At 49.0% G+C, this 23435-nt stretch overlaps 1 protein-coding gene across 2 annotated transcripts; it reads right to left on the bottom strand.

The window, feature by feature from the left end:
* Positions 1–340: 340 nt before the first annotated feature.
* LOC135293090 (serine/threonine-protein kinase PAK 3-like) lies at positions 341–22267 on the bottom strand. Of its 2 annotated transcripts, XM_064407088.1 has the most exons (18): positions 22113–22267; positions 21179–21310; positions 18228–18362; positions 17626–17961; positions 17209–17340; positions 15421–15552; positions 12466–12600; positions 11858–12001; positions 11218–11385; positions 10743–10914; positions 9081–9144; positions 8743–8791; positions 7864–7976; positions 7092–7209; positions 6166–6265; positions 5518–5714; positions 2300–2437; positions 341–943 (listed from the first exon to the last, which is right to left on the bottom strand). In XM_064407088.1, the coding sequence occupies exons 3-18, from the start codon at positions 18318–18320 to the stop codon at positions 842–844; spliced, it is 2193 nt and encodes a 730-aa protein (XP_064263158.1). In that variant the 5' UTR covers positions 18321–18362; positions 21179–21310; positions 22113–22267; the 3' UTR covers positions 341–841. The 2 variants fall into 2 exon arrangements, with proteins under 2 accessions (XP_064263158.1, XP_064263160.1); XM_064407090.1 differs by lacking the exon at positions 15421–15552.
* Between the last annotated feature and the right edge of the window lie 1168 nt (positions 22268–23435).

Genomic DNA, 23435 nt, shown 5'->3' with positions numbered 1-23435 from the left:
ATCGAAGTGGCAGGAACTCGAATGCTCCTGAGTCACAGCAGAGAGCCTGTATCCACATAGACTATTTGGGCTGCCCCATTTCTCCTTTGTTTTTTCATGCAAATGCCATTGCCCTTTCTACCTCAAATAGAGGTACCACAGCTGACCAAAACCAGACAAGTGGGTCATATTCCAAAAGCAGCATGGTCTGGAGAGGATAAATGAAGATGAGCATTCCCCAATTTGACACCATGCCAAAGACACTGTAGGGGTGACTTCCACCTTTAAGAAACAACAGACAATTTACAAGGAAATCATGAGCTTATTCACAGAGTGAGAAGGAAGGAAATTACAAGGAGAGTTGTGGTTTGAAATATTTTATTAATTTCAAATCCTACTTGGCAGACCTATTACACAATCATACCCTAACCCTAGCCCCCTAAGACTAGTTGTAACCCTAACACTAAACCTAAACCTAAACCTAGTCATAACACTAACTCTAACCGTAACCGTAGTCCTAAACCTAGTCCTAAGCCTAACCCAAAGCCTAAGCCTAATCCTAAACCTAAGCCTAAACTTAAGCCTAAACTTACGCCTAAACTTAAGCCTAAACTTACGCCTAAGCCTAAGCCTATGCCTAAGCCTAAACCTAAGCTTAAATTTACGCCTAAATCTAAGCCTAAGCCTAAACCTAAACCTAAGCCTAAGCCTAAACCTAAGCCTAAACCTAAGCCTAAATCTAAGCCTAAGCCTAAACCTAAGCCTAAACTAAGCCTAAACCTAAGCCTAAGCCTAAACCTAAGCCTAACCCTAAACCTTACCCTTATCCTAACCTACAATCCTGCTCTAAGCTTGTTGATAACTAAGTGGTGCTGATGTCTTGTCTTGTCTCTTTCCTCTTCTTCACTGCAACAAGCAGTGGCACCAGGCTGGACACAGGCTCAGCAGATGTTACAAATGGATGCTGCACCAAGGAAAACAGAAAATCAAGAGAAGTCAATGAACCATGATGTTCCAAGCTCAGTGCTTCACAGGATTCACAGGGCTCCTAGAAAGATCCAGAAAGATGTATCATCTGCACCTCAATCATCATGTGTAGGACCTTGCCATCACAGGCAAACCTGGCCCAGAATCCCACTCATCCATTTATCCAGGTGTCTGCATCTTGCTGGGATTTTTGCCCTGCCAGTGCTCTAGAAATGGTGCTTTCAGTCCTTGGAGTTTCTTCTTTTCAGGAAACTCCAAAGCCTCACATTGGTCCCTCTCTTTGAACAACAGGCACTGGGCTGATTCCCACAGGGAGACAGAGCAGTGTCTACCTTTCCATGCCCTGCCCCTCCTGTGCTGGATGGCACCTTCCTTCCCAGCAGGGACAGCCCAGTGGCACTGGCTGCTGCACTTCCCTCTCTGCCACACAACCTGGCAGTAACCCTGGGGCAGTTCCTGTCTGCTTGAGCGTGCCAGGCAGCAGATGGGGCTGGGACAAGTCCCTCTAAGCTCTCTCTGTTTGCATGCCAGAAACCACGAAGGGTGGGCTGGGGGCACAAACCAGGGCCCCTCAGAGGCTCACAGTGAGCCCCCCACAGCCCCTCCTGCCCACAGCCAAATCTCTGACCACTCGGCCAGGCCTGGCTTCCTTGGGTTCCTGCACCACCTTGGCATGTCTCTGTGCCCTGCATTGCTCTACTTCAATTCTTTTGCCATTGGATAAAATGGAGCACCCCACCAAATTACAAATCAGGGCAACAGAAGCAGTCAGAGGACAGAGCACGTCTCTTCTGAGGACAAGCTGAGACACCTGGAGTTATTCAGCCTAGAGGAGAACAGGCCCCAGGGAGACTTCATTGCTATGTTCCAGTATTTCAAAGGGGATTCTCAGGAAGTAGGGGACACCTTTTTTAACAGTTGCAATAGGACATGAGATAATATTTATAATATATAATGGGGGTTGAGTCAGATTAGGTCTAAGGAAAATCTTGTTTACTCGGAGCATGTTGCAACCCTGACACAGATTGCCCTTAGAGATGGCAGGTGCCCCATCCCTGGGCAGGGATGGGGCAAACATTCCATGGTAGGTGGGAAGCGCTCTGAGCAATGTGATCTCTTTAAAGATGTCCCTGCTCGTTGCAGGACACTTGCACCTGATGACCTTTACAGGGCCCTGCCAGCCCAGCCCAGTCTAGGACTCCTCACCATTTTCATTTCAAGAGCACCAAGAGTGGAGTTGAGGAGGAAGGGGCTCATCTGATGCCTTGGACTTCCATAGAGGAGGAGCCCATCCCTCGCACCCTGTTTCACCTGCAGCCCCTTTGCATTTTACCTGCAGGAGCTCCTTGGCAGACCAGCGCCGCGCCTCGTCTGCCTGCATGCAGATGCTCAGGAAGTCACGCAGGCAAGGTGAAAATAGGTTGGGCTGATACAGCCTTGGTGTCCCTCGTATGTCTATCACGAGTCGAGGCTGGGGAAAAAGGAAACACGAGGCTCCACCTGCTCCTTTCCCATCTGTAATTGCTGTGCCTGAGCCCATTGTTTAAGCTCCATTCTGCAGTGGCAGTTTCTGCCCAGGCAGAGACCCAGAGATGACTTTCCTTCACCAACCAAAAGCCCAGACCCTGATGCAACCACAGCTTTTCCAACATCCCTCAGATCTTGCCTTGGCAGCTGATTTCATTGACTGACCTAGTTAGTGGGAACTACATCACCAAAAAGCATGTTTTGTTTCTCTTATGATTCACACCTGCCTGGCAGGCAATTTGGAAGGGGGAGTTTGCTCTATCTATACTATTTCCAAGAATTATTGCATGAAAAGAATCTCTGCTGTGTTTGTTGGTCCCTTGAGCACAGCTGCCATAAAACAAAAATCATCAAGTTGGTTTTTTTTTCCTCCTCTTGAAAAAATGCAGATGCAGAATTGATCTAAAATAGACAGAAATAATGAAAAGAGGCCTTGGAGTCTCCATGAATATGCCTGTGTCGCAGGTTAAGAAGGAAGTGAGATTTTTAGGAGGTTGTGGTCAAACCAATCACTGCTTGGATTTGAATATTGGCATCTGGTTTGGCCACTGAAGGTATGGATGCCTCTGAGAACCCAGGGGGTTAAAATCAGAAAACTGCCAGCAGAACTCTCTTGGTTCTGGCCCGTGAAGGAGGTCAGAGCTGGGGCTGGCTGGGGAGGGGAAGCCCTGCGGCCGGGTGAGGGAGGCCGGAGCCTTGGGCAGAGGAGGGGGGTGAAGGCCTTGCAAGATGGAAGGGTGGAGAAGCCCTGAGAAGCATTGGGCCCCCTCCAACAGCCCCTGGGAGAGAGACAGAGAGAGAGAGCCAGTGCCTGTGATGCCTTGGGGTCTGATATTGTGCTGGCAGCACGGCCGGCCAGAAGTGGGGGATGTGGCACTGGGAACCAGTGTCCGTGGGAGTTCTGGGCAGACAGAGGCAAAGATTTTAAACCCTTTCTAGAATAATGGAAGCCTTACAAATACTGATTCTCCTGAATTTGAATGAGGAGAGAGAGATGAAGCAAGAGAAGTTGGACGTGAAGTTGGTGCACATGAAGAAAGTCAGAAGAAGTGAGAAGAATCCTAGGTTAAGAGATGATGGACTGGCCTTGGGCTGGACTTTTTTCTTGTATGGCCATGGACAAACCCATGTTTTTCCTGTGACCCAGAGACTGCATTTAGGGGGAGGTAATGTCTTGAAGCCAAAGAGAGTGGTGCAGTGAAGCAGTGGTGTGAACTGAGACGGCTGAGGAGGGCATGGAATGCCCTCTGTCTCTAGTGAAGAGGAAAATCTCTGTTCACGAGGCCCCTCAGCCCCAGGGGGTGAAATCTGCGGGGGACTGGTGTCCCGAAGCTGAGAGACTGCTGCTTTTTTGGAACTGGATGAGGCATCCTTAAACGGGGAACCCTAAAAGCAGTCCTGGTCCATGTGCAGTGGTGAGAGCACTGAACATAGAGGGAAAAAGTCACGAGGGCAGATGTTCTCTGAGCGGTGCCACGAGTGATATGAAAACATAAGAGGTTTCAGTTGTGTTCCTGGGGGAAGCCTATGGGGCAAGGGGGGACTCCTCTCTCCCTGACAGACTTGAGAGTTGACTACTGAAGGGGTGGTGATGGACTGAAAGTTGGTTATGTGAGAGATGGTGACTGGGTGGAAATCTAAGGTGTTATTTCATGCTGTGGAGGAAATGGGGGGAAGAGGAGGAATGTATTTAGAGGGTTTTCATTCTTAGTTCTGTGTCTGTTCCTTTTTAGATATTGTAGTTAATAAAGATTGTTTCCTTTACTCCTAAGTTAGAGCCTGCTTTACTCTGTTCCTGATCACATCTCACAGAAGCCACTAGAGAAAGTATATTTTCATGGGGGCACTGGCATTGTGCCAGCCTCCAACCATGACACAATAGTAAGAGCTCTATGCTGTGGCACTGAAATAAATGGTGACCAAAGAGACTTTCTTGTTCAACCCAGAGGAAAATTTCCTTCACTTTTCCCACACCACCAGAGGTCACAAAGAGGGTTTTATCCTGTCCCTCTGCAGCTGAGCTCAGCCACTGGACATGGTGGGGAGCTGGAGTCCTCACTGCCATTAGAACTGTGCAGCCCAGGGATGGCCCTGCTCCTGTGCTGCAGAAACACAGCACCGGCGCCGACTGCCCACGGTGGATCCCAGCCCAGGCACCTGGCTGCAAGCTCACCAACTTGTTAAAGCACCAAGAAACAGCCAAGGGTTGGCATACAATTCCAACTGCAGTCAGAGCAAAACACATCCTAAACTTCTCCAGGCCACCCACCCACATGACTAAACAATGGACAGATGATTTGAAAGCCTGAAGATTTTGAAGACCCACAGGATTTGGAAAAGATGCTACAGAATGGAAGAAAATTGATGTGCTTTAGTTAATAAAGAGCAAAGCAAGCAGAACTGCTTGGACATTGCTTTGGTGGTTTCTTTTTCTTTCTGTTTTTTTCTTTTTCTTTTTCTTTTTCTCTTTTTCTTTTTTCCCTTGTCCTTTTCTTTTCCTTTCTTTCCCTTTATTTCTTTTTCTCTTCCTTTTCCTCTTCCTTTCCCCTTTTCTCTGACTTTTCCCTTTTTTCTTATCCATTTTCTCTTCCTTTTCAATTTCCTTTTTTCTTTTTCTTTTTAACTTTTTCCATACAATTGAAACTAGGATGATTGAACCTCCATTTTGAAGGATATTTATCACACATCCAACCATTCCACTGAAAAATTTTTGTCCTTCAGAGACAGAGCTCCAACATTGTTCAAAAAGCAAATGAGACATGTCAGGCATGCCTGGAGGCCTAAATGGCAGGTTCCTGAACTGGTTAGGTGTCTGAACTGCTTAGGTTTCTGAACTGCCACTTCCCTTCTGATGGAAAGGGAAATCCAAATCTACAGCAGATGCTGATGTGCTGCAGGGACATTTTTAGGAGGGGATCTTGGTGGAAGTGGTGCCAGCAGATGGCAATGGGATTTTGTCCAATGGCACACAGAACACGGGACAGGTGAGAAAGACAGCGGGATCAGTGAGCATTTGCTCCTTACCATGCCAGAAGTTTCTTTCCAGTAAGGAACTTGTCGTTCCACCATTTCAAAGCCCACGATTCCAAAAGACCATATGTCCACTTTGGGGCCATATGGTTGACCTGTCACCACTTCAGGCGCCATCCACCCCGAAGTGCTGGCCACGGAGCTCTGTCTACTCTGCTCAGGAGTGAGCTCAGCAAAGAGGCCAAAGTCAGCTGTGGAGAAAACAACAAACATCAAAGCCAGCTCCAATTAGGAAAGCAAGGAAAAGAATTCCCCACTCTCAGTCTAAGTATGCACTGTGTCGTCTGCTGGAAATCCGTCCCTGCTCTATTTCCTCAGGGCTTTAGCCAAGGAAATAAGGAATTGTCCACTTAAAAAAAAAAAAAAATCATTTTTTTACACTACCTCCAGCAGTGGCCTTTCTTTTCCTGAAGCTTGAGACTTATAGCTCCCTCCCTCTGGAAGGGACACACACAGAGCAACACCACTCTTGACTGCTGGTGGTTCCTTGTCATGCCTCTGAGCACATTGCAGCCATGTCACCAGCTCACAGAGGGGTCCCTGCACTGTCACCAGCACCATTTCTGGGGAGCTGGCAGCCACTCAAAAGCAGTCCCACACCCACATCCCTGGAATGCTGCACCTGACCAAGAATATACTGACCCAGCTTGACAGAGCCGTTGGTTCTGAGAAGGATGTTGCTGCTCTTCACATCTTGGTGGATCACATGGTTGGAGTGAAGAAAATCCAGTCCTTGCAGGCACTGAGAGAGGAAACAGAAACAGGAGGGCAAAACTAAGTGATGTGATTTCATCACACAATAAAGGAAACCGCTCTAAAAGATTCCCTTTCCCCAGGGGAATGGGGAGTGATGGCAGAACACAGTCCCACTGAGAGGAAGAGCTTGTTGCAACACTTGCAGAGCAGGACCTTTCCTAAGGAAAGGCATGTCAGCCTTTGAAAGAGCAACAGCACCTGCTGTTGTAGACTGTCCCCTGCAAACCAGCCAGGATGACTGCTGCTGCAGGGGATGTGCTCTCTCCAGACAAGGGTTTGCCAAGAAATAAAAAACCCCTGGGGTGTGAAGTGGATCACTTTTGGGTGGGAGGCTGCATGACAAAGGTTTTATTGCTCTCCTCAGTGCAGACTTGGAAGTATTACATCAGTCACCTTCCTGAAACAAACACTAATTTGTGTGACTACTATCCTTTTCAGTTGAGGACTGTGAGAAATTAGTGTCTTTCTCCTTGCCATTAGTTTCAAATCCTGCCCCCAGCACCTTTGCTTTTACAGGCAAGAAATGCAGTGCAGACAGGCTCAAGGTAAAGGTTTAGAGAGGCAAGGTGGGGAACAGCAAATACAAATATGAGGCAGAGCCAGAATACAACAGCAGGAGATAAGAGTACAGGAACACAGTACAGTGAGTGCAGGGGCACTGGCAGGCATTTCACTTGAGATGCTTTTGCTTGCCCCTAGCATAGCAGCAACAACACAAACAAAGCATTATGCATGAAATCACCCCAGTTCCAAGCCCCTGTTTCCCAGACAATCCTGCCCAAGCCCTCGGCAGCACAGATGGGATTGCTGACCTCCCGACTGACGGCTGCAATCTCTCTTTCAGACATGTGAATCTCATTAATGACATCATTCAGGGAGCCTCCATCCATGTATTCCATAACCAGCCAGAGTTCATCACCCAGAAGGTAGCTGAAAGAAGGAAACAAGGGCATGGAGATAAACATGCATGGCTTCGTTGCTCTTTGGAAACAACAATGGTTGTTTCCAGGTGCCTTTGTGATGACAACAGAATCAAAGGAATGGACATTCCCTCTAGGCTCTGCATTGTTTGCAGTCTGTGCAGTCTCAAGGAGAAAGGCACAGCTGTGAAAAAGGAGATGGCTTAAATGGCCAGCAAGCAAAAAGTGCAGTTTAGTAAAAGCCCAGATAAAAAACCTGTTACACATGCTATTTCTGGAAATAAGCACCTAGTCTTCCTGGCATGGATAGCATAGGAAAAGGGACAACAATCCAAGGGAAATCCTCTATAGATGGTTTATCAGAACTTAAAAGGTGCTGAGAAAAATTTGAAAAAATTGAGCCTCAAAAGAACGTGGAGGCAGTGAACGTACAGGGTATTGAATTGGTAAAGTAGGGCTGACCCACATTTTGAAAAATTTTCAAACTGTGTTTGCCAGGGTAGATTAATGCACTCTCTTTCCATCCACTGGAGATAAGTAGAGCAATAATAATTAAACAATAATTAACAGCTCTATTTTCTGCCAGTGACCACAGTGGGTTTTTAACTGTAAACAAATGTAGTCTGTAAACAAACGTTGCAGGGATAAAACAACAACCACTCACCTCTTTAAATAATTCACAATGTTTGGGTGCTTATTAATTTTCATGACCATGAGTTCCTTAAAGGTTACTTCCCTTCTGATCAGTTCTTGAAGATTTATTTTCTTTATGGCCACCTAAAATGATGTTGAAAATCAGTAACAGTAAAAATTGGTTTCATAAGAACAACTTCTCACATGGAGTAAGTGATTTTGGAAGGACACAGCCAAACTGCACCAAACCGCCTTGTGATTAGACTTTTTAATGGGATCAGACATCCCAACAGCCCATGTCTCTGCTGCCTTGGGGGCCAGTTACAGGACATGTGAGGCCACTGATGTTTTACCTTGACCATTTGGTAACAATTATGTCTCAACCATCACCCACAAAGCTCTGACCACACTCTCTGCTGCTTTGGATGGGATTCAGAAGAAGTAATCCAGGCCTTGATACTCTGTGGATACATCCTGGGCTATGGGCAGAGCTTAGGGCTTTTAGGGACGCCTTGCAGATCTCTCCCTACGTGCAGCTCCCAAGTGCAGCACTGCAGGTGGCTAAGGAACTACCAGGAACTTTCAGATGTATTTGCTGGAAATGCCAGAAATGAGAATTCAGGACTCTGAAGCTGTAGCCCCAAAGGGCAGTGAGGTGCTCTAAGGCACCACCTTTGTTTTAGCCATGGAGGGCGAGTGAGCGCGTCCTTCTCTGAAAGGAATCGCTGCCCTCCGTGCCTTCCTTCTGGCAGCTGAGAAGGACAAAGCCCCAAATGTATTTTGCAGGCTGGCACCAGTCTGTGCTTCTTGTGCCTTTTCAGCACAGCTCTACCCAAAGCTCCAGCCACAGCTCACAGCAGAGGGAAAGCCCTTGAGTGCAGCAGAGTCTGCGGCAGCTGTTGGCATTTACCTCTCCTCCTGTGGCAGTGTCCAGTGCTTTACAAACATCTCCAAAAGTCCTAGAAACAAAATAGCAGCAAAGAAAGAGAAGCCATTTAGATCTTGCAGTGAAAGCCAGCCCACACAGGAGATCTCAGCTGTAAATGCCTAAGACCTGCAGGACACTGGAAACATGGAGATGTCTTTGACAATGCCTTCTGACCACATTCACAAATTCTGATCAGCACTGACAATCTAAGCCCAGTGTCTGAACACGTTGGTAGCTTGTCTGAATTCACACATGATAGCTATTCCACCAGCAAAAATCCTGCTGCATAGTTTTGTAAAATCAACATTGCTTGGACTCACCCACTGCCAATATATTCCAGTTCCGTGTATTTCATCATGGGATTTTCCATCTTCACCATTCTCCCTGGGGGAAACAAAATGCAAAATGCTCACTTGAAAGCAGAGATCCCGCTTTCTAAGGGATACAAAAGGCAGTCCCACTGCCTGGGGCTCTGAGCCCTCCCTTTGTGGACAGATGGCTAACAAGAACAGGAACAACAACAAGAAAGCAGATGTTCTGCAGCGCAAGTGGCTGGCACAGAGACTGATTTTCTAGCATCCTTTGAAGAGAGAGACCTCTTGACAGTGGACACACAGGGAAGCACAGGGAGATAGATTCAGAGGAGACAGAGACCAGAAGAAAACAGATACCAAGGCAAGAAAGTTTGTCATCTACAAACATTAAGGAGACCTTGAACCAATAGCGCCTTTGTTTGCTTGAGAAAAAGCACTGTGAGATTCAACAAAAGATTTCCTACTTGCTAAGATTAAATGCACCTTAACATCTAGCATCAATTCCTCTGAACAGATGCCAATTTCAGAACAGTAGGAATATTGCAAGTGTTCTCATCTTTTCCACCTTGCAGCAGTTTGCCAGAAGAATGCCTCTGTGTTTGTAAACCAGAGCAGCTCGTGCTATAACCAATCCTGATGGGACTTTCAGCATCAGGACCCTCACCCTTTATGAGCAGGCTGAGCTCAAAAACGCCCTGGCCTGTGCCCCCGTGAAGAACCACACTGCTTCTCTTCACCCTGACAGCGCGGATCAGTCGCTCCCATTGCACTCGCCCTCTCGGCACTGCACACATCCCCATCTTCCCAACTCGGCACGGCGGGCACGGGCAGAGAGGACAGCAGTGCTCCTGAGGCGCCAGCGTGACACAGACAGCTGCCAGAGGAGATGCTGACCCTCTCCTGAGGCCAGGCCGTGCGATGCAGAAGCCGGCCCAGACGAGGGGCTGCTGCCCCAGGCAGCTCTGTGCTGCAGTGCTGGGCAGCAGCAGGACTCTCCCAGCTAAGGAAGGCTCCAGCCTCTGCAGTCCCACCAGCCCTCAGGGACAGGGCAGCTACCACAACAAGGCTGGCAAAGCCCAAGCAGGAGCACTGACAAGCAGTGGGAAGAAGCCACAGGCAGCCTGAGCCCCGTACAAGCTGTTGCCCCCATTCAGGACACAACAGGATGGGCTTTGAGATCAGACACAGCGAGGTGCAGATCAATGCCCTTCTTGTCCCAACAGGTGATAGTAGACCCAGAATCCACTGGGCTCTGCTCTCAGCCCCACCAGGTCTTATCTGAGAGCACAGCACTGGCAGCTGTTGTGGGCAAGGAGCAGATTAAATGCCTTGTGCTGCAGAATCACAAAGGGCTTGATGTGTTTTCCGAGAGACTGATCTGAGCAGGGCTTGGGCCAATGGGTAGCACTCAGCAGTCACAGCCTTCTGCTGATGCAGGAACAATCCCTGCTTCTGCCTTCAGCCCAGAGGGAAGCCCAGTCTAAGCTGCCCTCAGAGGCAGCAGGAACAGCCAGGCGCTCTCTCGCTGCCTCAGAGCACTGCCAGCACTTCCCGTGGGCAGTCCTAAATGTCCTTGTGACACCAAACTGCGGAGGACCCTTTGGTACAGCTATGCTGACACGTGCACACAATACACTGTTGCTCAGACAAGAAAGACAGCAGACGTACTCCATTGCTCCAGGGAGTCATCCTCGATCCGCTGTTGCTGAGTGGCAGCTGGGTCAGCACAGGAGGTGAACCAAGTGCCCCAGCTCCACTTCTCCGGCTGGAGAGCAAAGGCTCCTTGGGACGGTGCTGCTGCTGCTGCTGCAGCAGCTTCACTGACAAAGCCGGTGTAGATCTGGGACAAAAATGAATTTATGTCAGAAAGGTGGCTGGCAGAGATTGCCCTGAGATCCCATTTCAAATGCAAGCCCTTAGGAAAGCTGCTGTCAGCCACATGCAGAGCTCTTCAACTGGATTGGTTTGGCTGTCCGCTTGTGAAACCAAATGGTCAAAGCCAAAGGTTGGTTTATCTCGAGTTCATGGCCAGTTTCATGTTCTGAAGGATGACTGCAGCAATGACCACTCCACTTCCTCCCAAGGACTCCTTTCCCCCTCTTAGGCAGCAGACACATTGCAGCTCCTTGTTCTAATGTTCTACCTCCTGCTGTGGAATTGTCTCTTCCTCCACCATCCTCGGGATGTGCTCATCCTGCAGCATCTCTGGTTGGTTTGGTTCCTGGGCCTCACTCCAGCCTCGGGGCTCTTGGTCTGCTGTCATTTGCTGGAACATTTTGTAGTCTGCCAGGTCGGATGTCAACACATGCACCTCAAGACAAACAGAACAAAGCAGAGACAAAACAGTCAGAGACTACAGCTTGTCCCTGTCAGCCAGGAGTCATCCACTGTGAGGAAAGGGAAAGAACAGGAAAGAACAGGACAGGAGCAGATTCACAAGGGATACAGATAGCCTGTGGCTTGTATTCCAAATCTATCTGAGTGACCATGTACACCATGTACACCTGCAAAAACCCAAGAAACAAGGGGACCTGGAAGAAGTCACCAGGACTTTTTTTTGATGACCTCTGAGCAAGATGTAAAAAGGACTAATCCCACTGTCCAAGTCAACATCTGAGATTCAGCAGACCAGGAAGTGTCCTTCAGAGCAGCTGTGATAGAGGCCTCAGCAGGGTGGCATTTAAGAGGCATCACCCCACCCCTCCCCTGCTGGGCAGAGGAAAGGCAAGAATGGCAGGAAGCACCAGTTTGGTGACTGCAGAGGTTATTGCTATTCCACTCACTTTCTCTTCTAGAGGCATTCTTTCCTGAAGGATGGGTTTAAATTTCTTTATGATGATTTCAATTATTTCTTCTTCCCCCTTCTTCCTTGCCTTGTTCCTAGCCTCAGTTTCCTGAAGCTCTGCCGGCATCTGTTTGTAAATGTTCTGTAGAGAACAAGAGAGAGGATGTCTCATGAGTGGAGTGGCTGCCACTATTTCTGGTTTTGTTGATCATTTCTGTGCTGATGGAGATTCATCTCCTCTTGAATTCTTCTCATCTCATCTTTTTTCCCTCCTCTTCACTGCCATGATGGCACTCTGAGCTTCGGGCAGCTCTGCTTGGGGCTCTGACTTGATGTTCTGTGCACACAAATGCACAGCAAGTGACTGGGAGTTGCCATCAGGCTCAGCTTTTTCCTCTTGCAGCCTCAAAAGCACATCTATTCAGGCACTTCTTTCTGCTTCCCTGCCCACCTCTGCTTCCACTCCTGTCCCTGTGCTGATCTCTGCAGATTCCAAGGCTCTGTGCTTTCAGTGCCTGTGGGAGTCCTGGCCTCCTCAGGCCCAAGAGCTCTGTTTTATGACCCTCTTCCTGCCCTTCCCTCTGTCACCTGGCCAGTCAGGCTTACCTGGCCATTCTGCTGTGGCTCTTCCACCTGCTGCCTGAGCTGCTCTTCCTGCTCTCGGGCTGGGAACAGCTCTCCCTGAGCCTGGCATGGCATCTCTGATAAAGCAGCCTCGTCCTGCTCTTTCTCTACAAGGACCTGCACAGAAAGCAAGAGAAGATGGCTTTTGACTTGCCACACGATATTAGTGAGCCAAGACTCAAAGGCTGATGGGCTCACACATTCCCAAAGCTCTGTGCTGATGCTCTCCTGGGTCATTCTCTGCCCATGGGGAGGCACAGATTCCAAAGTGAGCCTGGCACTACAATCAGGGGCCATCTGGCACTGAAGCTCCAACAGCCTGTCAGGCAGCTGACAGGGAAGGTGTGGCATTCCTCAAGGCTCTGGTGAGGGCCTCCCTCTGCTTCTGCCATGTCCTCTTTGTCTTTCAGTCGTGACTGACACCCAGCCATGTCCCACAGCTCCATCCTGGCTCTGCAGGTGGCTTCCTGGCTGAGCTCAGCCCTTGTGAGAGACACTTCTGCAGTTCATGTTCTCCTCAGGCCTGCACCATCATTCCTGCCTTTCTGACATCTACACTCTTGTTAGAAATCCTGTCATTCAGGAGACAAGGATGCGTGCAAAGATCCTCTGATGGATGTCACAGAGCCTCTATGGTCACCTCAGTTATATGGAAGAGGACCAAGGTGTTTCTTCTCCCTCTTTTGTCAGCTGAGAATTCTGACCAGCAGTAACAGAGACTCTCATAAGGCCCCATTAACAAATGCACTTACACACCCCTGGGGATGCCAGTGAAGGAAACCGTGTGTCATGTAATGCATGTATGAGCAGAGTCACCAAACACCACTGAACCATGGAATTGTTCCACCTCTCTAGGACAGGCAGAAATTTGAAGAATTAACTGGGGACTTAAGGGCAGAAAAGACCAGAGGAGGAAAACAGCTCTGAGGGGAAAAAACACCACATCTGGAGGGGGAAACATCTCTGCCTGCTCAGAATCGGTTGACAGAACATGTCACTAATCCTCTCCTGAAAGTGATGCTTTAGGTGAGCTTTGCACCTCCGACATCCTTTGTGCCAGAGCTGGGAAAATTCAATTATGTAAATGTTACATAGATAGACAGATAGACAGATAGAAACATAGACAGATAGATCTCATTACTATAATCTCTCTTTACTGTCCTCTCTGCTGCTGCACACATCAACACTTGGTAGCCAGTGCCCTGCTCAGCAGCAATCCTGAGATTGCTGTCCTGTTGCTTCAATAAACCACACTCTTGGAGAATCTGGAGTGTGTAAGTCCTTATGGAAAGTGATCTGATCCAGAGCATTGCACTGGGAACTGCACTCTTTGTGCATCTGTGCTGGAGAAAGTTCTTCTCTTGGACTCGACCACACTGACAATTCTAAAGTGGCTGTAATAAGACATAAAGCCCAGCCCCTCCCAGCTCCTCTGAACTCTCAGGACCAGCAAAATGCAAAGGTATTGATATCCTGCTAAATTCCCAAAAACAACACACACTGATTCACTGGGCTGCAAAAAGGCACAGGCACTGATAACCTCAAACTGGTCTGTAATGCCATACTGTCTACCCTGGAACCACAAAAGCTTCTTCTGCACCAAGGTGCCTGCACTGAAGGATGACTTCACAAGTAAAAACATTATATTCTCCAAAAGTGACACCTAGGAAATCAGAATTCTAGCAGATCCAGTCCAAGTACCATAAAAGGACAAGAAATAATGAGGAAATGTGCCATAGAAGGGAGAAAAAGAAAATGTGACAAGACTCGCACTCCAAGCAAAACAAAAAATAGAAATTAAAAAAAAAACCCAAAAAGTCATACCTGAAAGTGACTAAAGTATTTGGAAGCATTGAGGAAAAGTTGAAGGTCCCTCAAGAGCCTCCAGTTCTCCAGGCTAAAGCTCCCTCAGCATCTCCTCCCTGGGCTCCTGCTCCACACCCTTGCCCACCTCCCGTCTCCTTCTGTGCACACGCTCCAGCCCCTCAAGGACTTGCTGCTTCACAGGGCCCACAACTGCACACAGCACTCACTGCAGCTGCGGCCGCAGCGCTGCCCAGCACAGGCCGGCGCTCACTGCCCTGCTCCTGCTGCCCCTCTGCTGCTCACACAGCCCACCATGCCCTTGGCCTTCTTGGCCACCTGGCCACAGGCTGGCTCTTGCTCAGCTGCTCTGGACTGGCAGCAGCCCTGGCTCCTTTTGGCCCATGCAGCTCCCTAGACACAGAATTGCCCATTTGACCTCAAATACAGCACCCTCCATTTCTAGATGTCCTTCCTCTTTGGAGCGACACAAGACAGCACTCAAGGACTTGCAGCTTCGCCCCCACTCCAGGCTCTAAAGCACTTTCCAAAGCTCTAGACTTCATTCCAAAGTGCATCAACAGAAACTTGCCCCTTCTGCTTTTTGCCTCACAGGAAGGCTTTGCAACTAAGCACTTTGTTTCTTTGGCCACACGGGACAAGAATGGCCCGCCACAGCTTCATGGACAACACAATCTTCTCCTTGGAGCTTATCAAAAGCCAAAAGACAGCTGGCCCAAAAGACTTTGTAGAACTGAAGAATTACTCAAGAAAACTGCAGACCAGTTTCACAAACCAAAGACACCTTTCCAAAAAGGGAAAACAAAGAAACAAGCCCTGGGACCTCCAGCACTGCCACATGCACCCTTGGCCTTAGCACTGCCGGAGCCCAGAGACAGAGCTTGACTGAGCCAAGCAGCCACACGCTCAACCGGAGGAGGCTCCAGCCCTTTGGTGCCAACACATGACAGGTCAAAGGCCAATTTCTAGCTGTCACTACCTGCAGGAAATGGCTAGGTCCTGGCAGGACTCCAGCACTCAGCATCCTCAGCCAGCAACAGCAAGTGCTGGCTGGCCCAAATCTTGCAGCTCTGCCTTGCACTAAAGACAGCACCACGCACAACTGGAACTTACAGGCTCGGAATATTCAGGCTCTGGTGTGACCGGCAATGGAGGCTCACGGTCATATCCCTCAATTTGCTCCTCTTTGGCTTCTTCTACAGGAGCAGAGGGCGCCAGAGGAGAGATGGCTGTTGGTTCAGTCACCTGTGGCAAGAGAGAAGCATGAGGGACAGGCCGTCACCGATCATTTAGAACCTCATTTCTTTTCAGATGTACCACCACATCTACTATGCAGAAATGATGAGATTTAGTAGAGATGGAATTCTACGTCACACCGACGAAATTATAACAGGCCAATTCAACCGAGCTCTCTATGGATAGGAAGTTGATATTCCTCTCTGGCTGCTATCAGCAAGCCACATCATCTCTGCAAAGCAGAGCTTTCCATTCTTGAAAGCTCTGAAATGGAAAAGTAGGAAAGCGACAGCAATGCCTTTTGCTACTGCTGCTACAGAGGTGGAAAACTAAAACTGGATCACACTCTCACCAGAGCCAGAAAAGGGCAGGGAATGTTGTGCAGAAGGAGCTTTGCTTGCTGGAGAAGGAGAAAATGAACAGGGCTTCCTCTCCTAGCAAACCAACAAGGCAACAAACCAAGAAAGCACAAGATGGAAGTGTCACCCGCTTTGGACACTCCAGCGTCCAAAGCACTTGGATGCACTGAGGGCGTGTTTGACAGGGAAACAGCCCTTGTGCTCAGCACTGTCATGTAGGGATGGATAGATGGAAGTCTGCCTGAAGGTCCCTCACCAGCCTCCCTTTGTGCAGACTAAAGCTCCCTCAGCACCTCCTCCCTGGCCTTATGCTCCAGACCCTTGGCCAGCTCCCCTCTCCTTCTGTGCACACGCTCCAGCCCCTCAAGGACTTGCTGCTTCACAGGGCCCACAACTGCACACAGCACTCACTGCAGCTGCGGCCGCAGCGCTGCCCAGCACAGCCCGACGCTCACTGCCCTGCTCCTGCTGCCCCTCTGCTGCTCACACAGCCCACCATGCCCTTGGCCTTCTTGGCCACCTGGCCACAGGCTGGCTCTTGCTCAGCTGCTCTGGACCGGCAGCAGCCCTGGCTCCTTTGGACCCACACAGCTCCCAGAATTGCCCATTTGACTTCAAATACTGCATCCAACATTTCAACATATCCTTCCTGCTCTGAGCAACACAAGACAGCTCTCAAAGACTTGCACCTTCACCCCCACCCCAGACTCCAAGGCACTTGCCAAAGCAGCAGACGTCACTGCAAAAGTGATGCACAGAAACTCACCCATTCTGCCTTTTGCCTCACCAGAAGGCTTCACAACTACGCGCTTCCTTTCCTTGGCCACACGGGACAAGAATGGCCCCCCCCACGGCTTCATGGGCAGCACACTCATCTCCTTGCAGCTTATCAAAAGCCAAAAGGCAGCTGGGCCAAAAGAGTCTGTATGAGTGAAGAACTCCTCAAGAAAACTGCAGAATACTTCCACAAGCCAAACACACCTTTCCACTTGGAAAAATAAACAAACAAATCCCTGGGACCAGCGGCTCGACCACGTGTGCCCTTGGCCAATGCACTGCAGAAGCCCAGACATAGAGCTGCACTCAGCCAGGCAGCCAAAAGCCCACCCAGAGCCCCCAGCTCTTTGGTGCCTCAACATGACAGGCCAAAGGCCAATTTCCAGCTGGCACTGCCTGCAGGAAATGGCTACGTCCTGCAAGACTCCAGCACTCCGCCTCCTCGGCCAGCAACAGCAAGTGCTGGCTGCTCAGAAACTTGCACCTCTGCCTTGCCCTAAAGACAGCACCACCCACAACTGGCACTTACTCTCTTGGGATGATCAGGCTGGGCTGTGACCACGGCTGGAGTCTCGTGGTCATCTTGCTCATTTTGCTCCTTTTTGGCTTCTTCTCCAGGAGCAGAGGGAGCCAGGGGAGAGATGGCTGTTGCTTTTGTCACCTGTGGCAAGAGAGAAGCATGAGGGACAGGCCGTTACCTACCATTTCTAACCTCATTTCTCTTGGCATTTACAACCACAGCTTCTAAGGAGAACTCGTCAACTGTGTTAGCAATGGCATTCTCAGTCACTCCAATCCCATTAAAACGGGCCAATTCAACAGAACACTATATAGCTACAAATTGGATTTGCCTCCTTGGCTGCTATCAGCAAGCAACATTGTCTCTGCAAAATGGAGCGTTTAATTCTTGCAAGATGTCAGCAGGGGCTGTCCCTCCTTCACTCACTTGCTTTTGCAGAGCCCAGGGGAGGCGGTTAAGTTTCTCTCTGATGATTTTCATTTCTTCCTCCAGCCTCTTCTCCCTTGCCTTGTCCCTATCCTCTGATTCCTGCAGCTCGGCCTGCACATCTTCCTTGATGGTCTGTAAACAAGAATAGACACGCTGTTTCATGAGTGTAGTGACTGCCACTCTTCCACGTACCTGTTTTTGTTGATCGCCCCTGTGCTGATAGTGATTCATCTCCTCTGGAATTCTTCTCATCTCATCTTTGTTCCTCCTCTTCACTGCCATGATGGCATTCTGAGCTTCGGGCAGCTCTGCCTGGGGCTCTGACTTGATGTTCTGTACACACAAATGCACAGCAAGTGACTGGGAGCTGCCATCAGGCTCAGCTTTTTCCTCTTGCAGCCTCAAAAACACATCTATTCAGCCACTTCTTTCTGCTTCCCTGCCCACCTCTGCTTCCACTGCAAACCTCCTGTCCCAGTGCTGATCTCAGGCTCTGTGCTTTCAGTGCCTGTGGGAGTCCTGGCCTCCTCAGGCCCAAGAGCTCTGTTTTATGACCCTCTTCCTGCCCTTCCCTCTGTCACCTGGCCAGTCAGGCTTACCTGGCCATTCTGCTGTGGCTCTTCCACCTGCTGCCTGAGCTGCTCTTCCTGCTCTCGGGCTGGGAACAGCTCTCCCTGAGCCTGGCATGGCATCTCTGATAAAGCAGCCTCGTCCTGCTCTTTCTCTACAAGGACCTGCACAGAAAGCAAGAGAAGATGGCTTTTGACTTGCCATACGATATTTGTGGGCCAAGACTCAAAGGCTGATGGGCTCACACGTTCCCAAAGCTCTGTGCTGATGCTCTCCTGGGTCATTCTCTGCCCAAGGGGAGGCACAGACTCCAAAGTGAGCCTGGCACTACAATCAGGGGCCATCTGGCACTGAAGCTCCAACAGCCTGTCAGGCAGCTGACAGGGAAGGTGTGGCATTCCTCAAGGCTCTGGTGAGGGCCTCCCTCTGCTCCTGCCATGTCCTCTTTGTCTTTCAGTAGTGACTGACACCCAGCCCTGTCCCACAGCTCCATCCTGGCTCTGCAGGTGGCTTCCTGGCTGAGCTCAGCCCTTGTGAGAGACACTTCTGCAGTTCATGTTCTCCTCAGGCCTGCACCATCATTCCTGCCTTTCTGACATCTACACTCTTGTTAGAAATCCTGTCATTCAGGAGACAAGGATGCGTGCAAAGATCCTCTGATGGATGTCACAGAGCCTCTATGGTCACCTCAGTTATATGGAAGAGGACCAAGGTGTTTCTTCTCCCTCTTTTGTCAGCTGAGAATTCTGACCAGCAGTAACAGAGACTCTCATAAGGCCCCATTAACAAATGCACTTACACACCCCTGGGGATGCCAGTGAAGGAAACCGTGTGTCATGTAATGCATGTATGAGCAGAGTCACCAAACACCACTGAACCATGGAATTGTTCCACCTCTCTAGGACAGGCAGAAATTTGAAGAATTAACTGGGGACTTAAGGGCAGAAAAGACCAGAGGAGGAAAACAGCTCTGAGGGGAAAAAACACCACATCTGGAGGGGGAAACATCTCTGCCTGCTCAGAATCGGTTGACAGAACATGTCACTAATCCTCTCCTGAAAGTGATGCTTTAGGTGAGCTTTGCACCTCCGACATCCTTTGTGCCAGAGCTGGGAAAATTCAATTATGTAAATGTTACATAGATAGACAGATAGACAGATAGAAACATAGACAGATAGATCTCACTACTATAATCTCTCTTTACTGTCCTCTCTGTTGCTGCACACATCAACACTTGGTAGCCAGTGCCCCCAGCCAGCAACAATCCTGATATTGCTGTTCTATTGCTTCAAGAAACCACATTCCTGGGGAACCTGGACTGTGTAGGTCCTTATGGAAACTGGTCTGACCCAGAGATTGCACTGGGAACTGCACTGTGTGCATCTGTGCTGGAGAAAGTTCTTCTCATGGACTCAACCACAATGGCGCTGCTGAAGTGGCTGTAACATGAAATAAAGCACAGCCCCTCCCTGCTCCTCTGATCTCTGAGGACCAGTTGGAATGAAAGGCCATTGATATGCTGCTCAATTCCCAAACAAAACACACTCTGATTCTCTGGGCTGCAAAAAGGAATAGACATTGATAACCTGAAAGTGATCTCTAATGCCATACTGGCCGGCCTGGAACGACAACAGATCCATCGGCACCAAGCTCTTTGTACGGAATGATGTCATCTCATGAAAAACGACTTAATTCTCCAGAAGCGACATAATGGAAATTAAAATTCTAGCTGACCCACTACAAGTACTGTAAAAGGGCAGAAAACATGGTAGGAAAAGTAGCATGGTAGGGAAAAAAAGAAAATGAACAAGCCTCATCCTCCAAGAAAAGAAAAATTAACAATTTATAAAAAGGGAAAAAAAGTAAATGCCAAAAGTGGCTAAAATATTTTGATTGAGTGAGGAAAATCTGAAGGTCCCTCACCAGCCTCCCTTTGTGCAGACTAAAGCTCCCTCAGCATCTCCTCCCTGGGCTTATGCTCCACACCCTTGCCCAGCTCCCGTCTCCTTCTGTGCACACGCTCCAGCCCCTCAAGGACTTGCTGCTTCACAGGGCCCACAACTGCACACAGCACTCACTGCAGCTGCGGCCGCAGCGCTGCCTAGCACAGGCCGGCGCTCACTGCCCTGCTCCTGCTGCCCCTCTGCTGCTCACACAGCCCACCATGCCCTTGGCCTTCTTGGCCACCTGGCCACAGGCTGGCTCTTGCTCAGCTGCTCTGGACCGGCAGCAGCCCTGGCTCCTTTTGGCCCATGCAGCTCCCTAGACACAAAGCTGCCCATTTGACTTCAAATACTGCATCCAACATTTCAACATATCCTTCCTGCTCTGAGCAACACAAGACAGCTCTCAAGGACTTGCACCTTCACCCCCACCCCAGACTCCAAGGCACTTTCCAAAGCTGCAGACTTCACTGCAAAAGTGATGCACAGAAACTCGCCCATTCTGCCTTTTGCCTCACCAGAAGGCTTCACAACTACGCGCTTCCTTTCCTTGGCCACAGGGGACAAGAATGGCCCCCCCCACGGCTTCACGGGCAGCACAATCATCTCCTTGCAGCTTATCAAAAGCCAAAAGGCAGCTGGGCCAAAAGAGTCTGTATGAGTGAAGAACTCCTCAAGAAAACTGCAGAATACTTCCACAAGCCAAACACACCTTTCCACTTGGAAAAATAAACAAACAAATCCCTGGGACCAGCGGCTCGACCACGTGTGCCCTTGGCCAATGCACTGCAGAAGCCCAGACATAGAGCTGCACTCAGCCAGGCAGCCAAAAGCCCACCCAGAGCCCCCAGCTCTTTGGTGCCTCGGCATGACAGGCCAAAGGCCAATTTCCAGCTGGCACTGCCTGCAGGAAATGGCTACGTCCTGCAGGACTCCAGCACTCCGCCTCCTCGGCCAGCAACAGCAAGTGCTGGCTGCTCAGAAACTTGCACCTCTGCCTTGCCCTAAAGACAGCGCCACCCACAACTGGCACTTACTCTCTTGGGATGATCAGGCTGGGCTGTGACCACGGCTGGAGTCTCGTGGTCATCTTGCTCATTTTGCTCCTTTTTGGCTTCTTCTCCAGGAGCAGAGGGAGCCAGGGGAGAGATGGCTGTTGCATTTGTCTCCTGTGGCAAGAGAGAAGCATGAGGGACAGGCCATTACCTACCATTTCTAACCTCATTTCTCTTGGCATTTACAACCACAGCTTCTAAGGAGAACTCGTCAACTGTGTTAGCAATGGCATTCTCAGTCACTCCATCCCCATTAAAATTGGCCAGTTCAACACTATATGGCTATGAATTGGATATTCCTTCCTGGCTGCTATCAGCAAGCAACATTGTATTTGTAAAACAGAACTTTTATTTCTTGCAAGCTCGGAAATGGACGAGTAGGAAAGAGCCAGTAACGCCGTTGCTATTGCTGCAGCAGACAGGGAAAACTACAACTGGTCAGAATCCCATCCAGTACTGGAAAAGGGGAGGAGATGTTGTGCAGGAGCCCCATTGCTGGCTGGAGAAAGAGAAAAAGAACAGGGCTTCTCCTCCTGGCATACCAAAAACACCTACAAGCCCCAGGATGTAAGTGAGCCACTCCAGTGTCTAAAGCACTTGGATGCACTGAGGGCAGGTTTGGCAGGGCAACAGCCCTTGTGCTGAGCACTGTCATATGGGTATCTATGGAAATTCTTCAGTTCTCCTTCTTCAGATTTCTGAGACTGAAATTAGGAAATATCCACTTATCCTTTTTTTTGTTGTTGTTGTTGTTGAAGCCATGGGAATTATTTTTTATTTTCTTTGGGCTTTTCTCCACAGATTTTCTTTTGGCCATCCCTTCTGGCGCTCTATACTTTTCTGTCACTAGCCAAGGTGACAGCTTGCTCCTGAATTTTTAAATAGGAGGAACTTGAAATCTCCCTTTCTCACTCACCTCAGGATCAACTCCGCTGAATACATGTTTTATGTGACCTGTAGTGGGCAGGGAAAATGAATCAGATGCTGTGAGAAAAGTTCCTGAGCTGGTGAATCCCACATAAGAGGTCAAGCCAAACAGAGATTATTTTCCCTTTCACAACATCTCTCCAGGAGACACATTTCATTCACAAAGCCACCAAGAGATCAGGACAATGTTCTTGCTTGTTCCTACACTTCGACCTCTTTAGCCAGCAAAAGAATACAAACACGATCAAGAAAATACAAATTCTTCCTTAATACTCAATACTCCTGTTCTAGTAAACACTTAAAATAGCTTCTAAAATCCTCTCCTTCAGTTGCTTTTTTAAAAAAAATCAGTTGCATGCACTAATTCTCATTAACTTGCTGTAAACAGTTGCCCAGTAAAGCTTCCCCAAAATTCCTCTGAGCTTTGGCTGTTCTATTGTGAAACAGCACAGCAGCAGCTGCAGGGGTCAGGAGGAGACACTCACTGGTTTGGAGTTTGCACTTCATTGCAAAGGGAATCACTCTTTTAGCACTAGGTAAAGGGTCAAGTTAGACAATCAAATTCTTTCATGACCAAATTTAGAAAGAAAGAAGCTTTCCCTGAATTCTGGGAACAACTGCAACTGGGAAGAACTGAATTTTTAGAGGCCTTCTGAGGAGTTCTCCCAGTCTACAGTTTCAAAGCTGTCTTGCTTGTCCCAGCAAACTGAGGAAATGACAGACCCTGTTGCCACAGACTCTCCCTGTTGTCACTGACCAATACATTCTTTCTCTTTCAAGGGTCAAGTTCCCCCCTTTAAACAATACACTTTTCTTCATTGTCTTGTCAACCTGCTCAAACATGGATCAAATATGGCAGGGCCTCGGATCTCGGGTTTCCTGCTGTCGGGATGATACAAGTGTCCCTTTTTCCCAGCCCGATGGTTGAAGGAAGAGTCGGAATTCTTTGGCTCTGATTCCCAAGATGGTTCATTATCTAATGTCTAAAATACTTTCTCTCAGACTCGCAGAGGTCTGATCTGCAGGTCTGTCAAGGGCACACTGCCCTGCCCTGAGGCAGTGCTATCTCTTGATACTAAAAACTACATGTACTTTATTTACAGTTATTTTCTAATACCTATCACCTATGTTAGATTATCTACTTCTACTCTAAACCAATCCAAAAGTGCCAGCATCACCCAGAACATGGATGTTAGGAAGGAGAAAGAAGAAGGACAGGGAACGCCCAAATTCCTCCATCTTGGGACTCCAAACCCCTGTTCTAAAAATCCCAAAGTTCTACTTTTCACCCTGTGACAACTACTATTATGCT

Source organism: Passer domesticus, unplaced genomic scaffold (assembly GCF_036417665.1).
Source record: "Passer domesticus isolate bPasDom1 unplaced genomic scaffold, bPasDom1.hap1 HAP1_SCAFFOLD_67, whole genome shotgun sequence".
Taxonomy (NCBI): Eukaryota; Metazoa; Chordata; class Aves; order Passeriformes; family Passeridae; genus Passer; species Passer domesticus.
Note: the sequence above shows the minus strand (reverse complement) of the source record. Positions and strands in the feature narration are given on the sequence as shown.

Bases quoted from the DNA above. Each gene is read 5' to 3' on its own strand.
- LOC135293090 (XM_064407088.1), bottom strand. From the start codon at position 18,320: ATGCCATGCCAGGCTCAGGGAGAGCTGTTCCCAGCCCGAGAGCAGGAA. The intron at 10,915-11,217 runs GTAGAACATTAG...TTTTTGTCCCAG, and splicing joins AGACAATTCCACAGCAGGAG to ATCTACACCGGCTTTGTCAG. The intron at 944-2,299 runs GTAAAATGCAAA...TCCTTGGTGCAG, and splicing joins CTGCCAAGGAGCTCCTGCAG to CATCCATTTGTAACATCTGC.